Source organism: Gastrolobium bilobum, unplaced genomic scaffold (assembly GCF_033153095.1).
Source record: "Gastrolobium bilobum isolate Gb01-03AN ecotype WA unplaced genomic scaffold, APGP_CSIRO_Gbil_v1 utg75148, whole genome shotgun sequence".
In the NCBI taxonomy this organism is placed as follows: domain Eukaryota; kingdom Viridiplantae; phylum Streptophyta; class Magnoliopsida; order Fabales; family Fabaceae; genus Gastrolobium; species Gastrolobium bilobum.
In genome coordinates, this window is record NW_026899107.1 from 39447 (window position 1) to 47355 (window position 7909).

General features: G+C 35.3%; 1 protein-coding gene across 1 annotated transcript; it reads left to right on the top strand.

Moving 5' to 3' along the window:
- Positions 1-1380: 1380 nt before the first annotated feature.
- Positions 1381-7553, top strand: LOC133287286 (lysine-specific demethylase JMJ14-like). The gene is made up of 11 exons (XM_061484857.1): positions 1381-1477; positions 1908-1979; positions 2166-2243; positions 2345-2854; positions 2946-3167; positions 3536-3697; positions 4636-5004; positions 5165-6137; positions 6235-6338; positions 6913-7110; positions 7264-7553. The coding sequence occupies exons 1-11, from the start codon at positions 1475-1477 to the stop codon at positions 7522-7524; spliced, it is 2952 nt and encodes a 983-aa protein (XP_061340841.1). The 5' UTR covers positions 1381-1474; the 3' UTR covers positions 7525-7553.
- The last annotated feature ends 356 nt before the right edge of the window (positions 7554-7909 follow it).

Consider the following 7909-nt stretch of genomic DNA (forward strand, 5'->3'; position numbering starts at 1 on the left):
TATTCTCTTGTTTCTATTTTTATATGCCTAATCAAATATTTGATTTTGGGCATTAGAATCCAAGATTTTGTACGATTTTACAAATTTTTGGGCTTTGATAAATTGATTGGTCCATACACGGATACAATATATATGTATATGTCCATTCAATTGAATTTACTCTTGGGTTTTCTTTGCTGTGTTGATTTGTATAGGAATTCCGTGGTTAATTCTTTTGTATGCAACTGATTGAGTCTCTTGAGAACGTGGTAAGTAACAAAACTATTTTCCAAGAGCTTTGCTAAATTGAGTACGCTTGTGTTCTGCATTTGTTGTTTGTCTTTAGCAGTTTTTAAGGTTTCTTTGGGGGTCCGTTAGTTTGGTAATTGAGAAGTGAAAAAAACTATTTGGATTGTGTCCTTGGGTTAATTGGTACTCTAATGAGTATAGTTACAATGGTCTCTGTTTTTGTGCAGGCATAGTAGCTAATTCAATTGGGTTTAACCATCATTCTGCATTAAATGGAACACTTCAAATTGGCTGCAGAATCTCACGCCAATGAGGTTGGTTTTTTTTTTTTTTTTTTTTTTTTTTTTTTAACCGTAGCAATGTGTATGTGCTGCTCCTCTGTTTAGAATTTTCTCTCCTCTGTTTTTATGGATCCCAACCAATTGCAGATCTTATCCTTTGTTTATGGAATTTGAAAATTCTTGCTATTTTTGTGTATCTTTTCCTTTTTTATTTGTTGTGTCTTTTCTCATTCTGCTTAAGACACTGGGATTGTGATTGTGCTGTCGCTTGTGAGAGTGTTCTTCAGAAGGATGATGTTAATTCACCCAAGAATTGTAAACCCTTAATTTTTATTTTTATTTACACTGTAGCATGTCCTTTATATGTCATATGGTTTCTTTTTTTCTTGGCGTTTGGAAAGATTGGAAACTCTCGCCTAGATGGTGGCGGCTAGTGCTGCCTTCGTTTAGCTTTTTGGAATAACCTACATCTGGCATTGGGATCGCCTAATCCTTTGGTCACCCCCCCTTTTCTACAGAATTACATTATTTGGTTTCAAGAGCATTGCATGCATTTGAAAATATTAATCCAATGTACTATACTACCTTGTTAAAACTTAGAATAAAAGGTAGCATTTTTTTCCTTTTACTTTGAACTAGAAAAATGCAATTTGCTTAAATTTAGTGAATCCTTCAGTAACTGGTTGAATTGTTTTGTAATAAACTATGAAGCAAGTAACCAGAATGATTCCAAAGTGTTAAGTATGAAAACTTCTTTGGTTTTACATTCCATGTAGAATTTTTTCCCTACATGATTGCATCCTGTAATCTTTTAATTCTGAGGGACATCCCCAAGCTTGCAGCTATGATGAGCCAATACTGCTACTATTCCATTCTTTGATATTTGACTTTGGAAATTTATTTAGGGAAACTTATTCAAATAAGAGGTCCTTCTTGCCGCTTCAATCAAATTTGATATCTGTCTGATGGTATAAACTGCTGATGCCCGACCAGTATAAGAAAATAAAGGGCATTAAAGTTGCATAACTTGTTTTGGAAGATTAGATGGCCCCAAGTTCATGATCGAGTCACTATTCTGTCTTTACTAGAAACTCCAGAATTTGGCATATGATTTCTAGTTAATGTAGCATGAAAGCTTGACTATCTCAATTTTTTATAGCTTGTTATTCATAACATTGCAATTTAATGTTGAATTTTTTTTTGTGTGCATTTATACTTTTAATTAATTACATTTCAATCTCTTTGAAATCAAGCTGTTACAGTGTTTATATCAAATCGTTTTGATATATTGGGGCTGTAATAACATTAATGTTATACTTTGCTAGACTTTGTTGTTTATTCCATGCCTATTTTTATTGAGTCCACAAATTCAGCATTCTCACACGTGATATTTTGCAGGATAATCCTTCTAGGCACAAACCAAAAAAGGAAAATGCACTTGAATCTTCTGGCAGTCCACAAAAAAGAAAGGTATTCAGTATGTTCTACTGTGTTGAGAATGTGTCTTAGTATACTCAATGAAGTTAGTCAGTTACTAATTTCACTTTTTTTTAGACATATATCGTATAAATATCAATTTGGATATTCAGATGAAAAGAATGATTGAAAATTACATTGATTATATATATATATAAATATATTGTTGTCACTTTGCAGATAACAGCCAGATGGGATCCAGGAAATGCATGTCGGCATGTAATTGATGAAGCACCTGTGTTTTATCCTACTCCTGAGGTACTTCTAATTATCACTATCATAGTATTATAGCTTTTGCTGGTAGTAATAATATTGTGTTTTGAATTGGTTCTTTTTTTTATTTTTACTCTTATTATCAGGAGTTTGAAGACACACTTGGTTACATTGCTAAGATACGTCCTGAAGCTGAACCCCATGGCATATGTAGGATTGTCCCTCCAGTTTCCTGGGTTTTACCTTGTACTCACAAGGAGAAAGATTTATGGGAAAATGCTAAATTTCCCACCCATATTCAGCAAATTGACTTGCTTCAGAACAGGGAACCCATGAGAAAGAAAAGTAGGGGAAGGAAACCAAAACGGAGAAAGTACTCAAGGAAGGGTTCATTAAGGAAAACTGCAAATTCAGGCTCTGAAGCTAATGTTACTTCTGAACCTGGTGAGAAGTTTGGATTCCAATCAGGGTCAGACTTCACACTTAAAGACTTTCAGCAGCATGCTAATGTTTTTAAAGATTGCTACTTTGGGTTGAATGCTGTCAATGAAGATGGAAAAGTTAGTAAAAATAATCACAAGAGATGGGAGCCCTCTATGGAGGAAATTGAAGGTGAATTCTGGCGAATAGTTGAGGAACCAACCGATGAGGTTGAGGTACTAATTATGGTTTATTTTGATAATGTTATTCGTCTTTACTATCACATAATTAGGCAAGCAGTTTATGTGTTGCTCTGTGATTTTGTAGGTGTATTATGGAGCTGACGTGGACACTGGTGCACTTGGAAGTGGTTTTCCTAAGCCATCATCCTTAACTAAGAGTGATTCAGATCGGTATGCTATGTCTGGTTGGAATCTGAATAACTTTGCGCGACAGCCAGGTTCTGCATTATATTTTGAAGGAAGTGATATCTCCGGAGTTGTAGTTCCATGGATGTATGTTGGAATGTGCTTTTCAACATTTTGCTGGGTAAGTGGTGAGAATTACACTTTTGTAAGTTTAAATCTATGAATGATGCAAACTTTAAGGCATATTGATTTTCTATTTCCATCTCTTTCTGTCTCTGTCTGTAGAGTCGTAAAGTTATTTTCAAGAAAGTTGAGTTGAAAATTTTAACATATGTTTATTTTATAAATATTTTAATTTAATTAAAGGTTCAACGGTGAAAAATAAATAGCTTCCAACTGAATAATCAATAAGTTGTGGCTGATGTTTATAGAATCCCTAGTATGTTTAGCACGCCCAACGTTTTAGGTTCACTGCCTTATTTTGATTTGTTTGAATGTAAAACAAGTAAAAGAGTAACACCTTGTTCTCATTTCCTGCTCCTTCAACAGCATGTTGAGGATCATAACCTCTATTCGCTTAATTATCTGCACTGGGGTGAACCAAAAGTATGGTATGGAGTACCTGGAAGCCATGCTTCAGCATTGGAAGATGCAATGAAAAAGCACTTGCCTGATTTATTTGAAGAACAACCAAATCTGCTTAATGAATTGGTAAGATACTTGAAGTTGTACTTTCCTTATTGATTTCAGTTTTTTGGTTGCTTACTTTATTGCCTCCTTGTAGATATTTCATGGACACACAGATTCTAGTTAATGCAATTTCTTTGTTGGCAGTTTGCTAGGAACACTTAATGCACTTATTTAGGTTAATAAACTAAAATCATGATAACGTTTTGAATGTTCAAAATGTCACTGCATGTTTATTTAGTTAAAGGTGTGGCACTCTGATTAGTCTATGTAGAAAAATATAGGGAAGCTACAGTGTTAGGTATCAAAAGACAGAATTTTTTCGCAGTTATTCTCCCTGTTGGAGATATAAAACTATCTTGGGCCTCCACTCGACAAAATAAGCTTTTTGGAGATAATTTTGATATAGTATTTGAGCCTCTATGATCTAGTGATCAAAGAGTTTAAATCTTACCACCTTCATTCTTCATAATCAAATTAAATTTTAGCATTAGGTATGATTGACTCATACACTATCCACACTTCAAGCCCCAATAGTTCTTGGGTGAGTCAAAGTTCAGTTTAGAGTCTACCCAGCAAGATCCTATTGTGTCTAAGCATCATCTCAATGATTTGTTCCGTACTGAACATAAATTTTCAGCTCTATTATTTTTGCTGTAGTGCTCTTATGTAAGCTACTAACTTAGACAATAACGTATTTCGACGTGGTCATGTTTTGTATTAATATTCTCTAAATTCTTTTATTGTACATTTACGTATTGGTCACCTTTCTCTCATTATGTAGTGTCACTAGTGTGCTGAACTTTGACAATTATATTTCTACCATAGCAATCACACTATCTTACCTCCGAAACTCTCTAGCACATCTATTCAGCCCTCATGCATGTGTCAGTTATTTTAGTATTTTATGCGCAGTACATATAGTTTGGGATTCTAGTGGTTATGATTTAATCTTTGAGCAGGTGACTCTGTTATCTCCTTCAATTCTTAAATCTGAGGGAGTTCCTGTGTATCGCACCGTCCAGCATCCAGGGGAATTTGTCCTTACCTTTCCAAAGGCATACCACTGTGGCTTCAACTGCGGATTCAACTGTGCAGAGGCAGTGAATGTGGCTCCTGTTGATTGGTTTGTGCATGGCCAGGATGCTGCTGAGCTTTACAGTTTGCAGTGCCGTAAGACAACATTGTCCCATGACAAGGTTTTATTTGGGTCAGCTCAGGAAGCTGTACTAGCCCTTGTAGAGCTAACTCTCCATGGAAAAGAAAATCTAAAATATTCAAAATGGAGAAGTGTTTGTGGGAAAGATGGAGTTCTTACCAATGCAGTTAAGGTAATGATTCTTGCGTGCTTTCTCCTCCTTGATCTTAACCCCTTTCACATATTTGAAAGCTCCATAACATTTTGGATGGAATTTATTACTTTAGTTACCATGCAGATATCTGTTTCTTTTTTCTTTTTTAAATTTTTTTCTGTTACCCTTTTTTTGACAGACAAGGATAAAGATAGAAAAAGAAAGGCTTGACTGTCTTCCTACTAATTTAAAGATGCTGAAGATGGACAGTGACTTTGATTTGTCTGAGGAAAAAGAATGCTTCTCTTGCTTCTATGACTTGCATCTTTCTGCTGTAGGTTGCAGTTGCTCTCCTGGCAGATATTTTTGTCTTAAGCACTCAAATTTGCTTTGCTCATGTAAAAAGGACAAAATATATGTTCTACTTCGTTTTACTATGGATGAGCTAAGTACATTGGTCGAAGCATTGGAAGGAGAATCACATGCTATTGAAGTGTGGGCAAATAGAAACACCAGAATGGTTTCTGCTAATGCTGCAGATGATAGCATGTGTAGACAAGATGTGGAGAGCGCCATGTGCAAAACGAAGAGTCATGAAGGAAAAAGCTCAACTTCTTGTGCAGGAACTAATGAGAAGTCAAAATTAGGCCCCTCGGAGTCGCCTGCACCTATAGATTTTCCTAAGGACAATATGATCAACAAAATGATGACCGCGGACAACAAGCAGGGAGGTTCTTTGGATTTGAACCTTGATGTTGTTTCTGATGAACCTGAAAGTAGTTTGCTACGCATTGTTGATGGCCATCATAATAAGTGTGTTCAATGTGTGGATAAAGTCTGCTGTGCAGAGGCCAGAAAGGAAGGAGACGACATGGAACTTGGTGCTGGTGGTATCCAATCGGCCTCCAATACTGTCTTGGAGAAAGATTTTACGTCATCTTCAAGGGATGTTCGAAATTCTTGTAAACTTGATGGTTGTCAATTGTTTGGGCAAATGCTTTCAGGTTCAGGAGAGAAACTCAACAATGAATTTACAAGGAAAGTTGTAACCTCCTCCAATACAAGTATATCTTTGACAAACCAAAACTTTGGTATTTCTGTTGAGTATGTACGTTTGGGCTCTGTTTCGTATGGAAAGCTGTGGTGCAGTAAACAAGCAATATATCCAAAAGGTATGCTGCAGTAAGATCTTTTCTGGATTTAGATTATACCTTCAATTGTTTTTTGTGGGATTTTAAATTTTCTTTTTACTGTGTCAAAATTGCGAAGGATTCAAAAGTCGTGTTAAGTTCTTTAGCATTTTTGATCCAAGAAGCACCTGTAACTATGTTTCTGAAGTCATCGATGGAACATTTCTTGGGCCTATTTTCAAGGTATCATCATTCCTGACCCCTTGTTTCTGTTTTAAGTTTAAAATCATATTGGCAAGCTTCTGTATCTAGATATATCTTATTTCTGGTTTATAGCCAAAAATTTTGTTGGTTTTAATAGTCATGAAATCAATTATCTTCCAGCTCCATTGCCTTTGGAGTTCATTTTTGTGCTGTCGTTTTCTTATTAGAATATTGAAGTTGGCCATTCAACACATAAAGGCAGAGTGTAGGTATCAGATTAAAGTTCAAATTTCCGAACATTAGCAGTCTTGTGGTCATAACTGGTCTTAAGTCAAATTGAGGATCATGTATGCTTAATTGACAGCAGAAATTTATAGTCATCTTTGTCCTAGAAAGAAAGTGATAATTTCTTTTACAGCTATAAAACTCATTAATGGTACTAGAAAATACTGATTTCTTGCTAAACTCGTTTTTAATTTTATGATTCGGAGTTTGTATTTATTTGCATGGACACGTTTTACACAAAAGGCAGCTTGGTGCTATGAATCTCCCAGTATAAAAATGTTTCATGATTGAAGTATATTTCTTTCTCATTCAGTAAAATATATTTCAGGTTTACATGGAAGAATATCCAAGTGACGCTTTCACAGACACGTCAGCAGATAAGTGTTGGGAAAGAGTTAGTGAGACTCTAAATGATGAAATCAAGAGGCGAAGGAGTCTAGTTGGAAAAGAACTTCCTCACTTGGAACTTCTGCAAAACATTAACGGCCATAAAATGTTTGGATTCCTTTCTCCACTCATTATTCAGGTAATGCAAACTTATTAATCTTTGAGATATTCACTCCCTTGTTTAGCTAAAACTAATACCAGTGGTGTTTATCTTTTCTAATGTAGAATTATTATGTTCTAACAATCTAACTTGTGATATTTAATTTTAATCCATTGTGACAAACTTTTTAAGGCCATTGAAGCTCAAGATCCCAGTCATCAATGCAAAGAGTACTGGAATAACAAAGAAGTGCTCCCTGAATCCTCAGGCATTGTTGCCATTGATGAGTGTAAGTTAACTCATGGTACAAGTAACTCTCTAGGTGATGTCAAGACCAAACTTTCTGGTGTAAATTTAAAAAGGAAGAAGCAATATAACATAAGAGGAAGTGTAGATTTAAAAAGGAAGAAGCAAGATAACATAGGAAGAAGTTATCATTCGTTTGAGAAATGAAACTGGTGCTACATGGATTTTTGAAAAAGGCAAGTCCTGATGAGTCAAGTGCAGATAACATAGGAGGCAAGACCAAACTTTCTGGTGTAAATTTAAAAAGGAAGAAGCAAGATAACATAAGAGGAAGTGTAGATTTAAAATGGAAGAAGCAAGATAACATAGGAGGAAGTTATCATTCGTTTGAAGAAATGAAACTGGTTAAGTGCAATGCATAAGTTATTCAGCTCTGATGCACAACTCACTCAGTGGAGAGTGGCATTTGTAACGCTGGTCGAGGAAATCCAGAAAGCTTGTGCATAAAAACAAGAATAAGATCTCAATTTTATTTCACTCTGGATGATTACATATATGTATATTTTTTTATATAGTTTGGACTTTGGATGGT

Bases quoted from the DNA above. Each gene is read 5' to 3' on its own strand.
- LOC133287286 (XM_061484857.1), top strand. The intron at 2,855-2,945 runs GTACTAATTATG...GTGATTTTGTAG, and splicing joins AACCAACCGATGAGGTTGAG to GTGTATTATGGAGCTGACGT. The intron at 3,698-4,635 runs GTAAGATACTTG...ATCTTTGAGCAG, and splicing joins CAAATCTGCTTAATGAATTG to GTGACTCTGTTATCTCCTTC.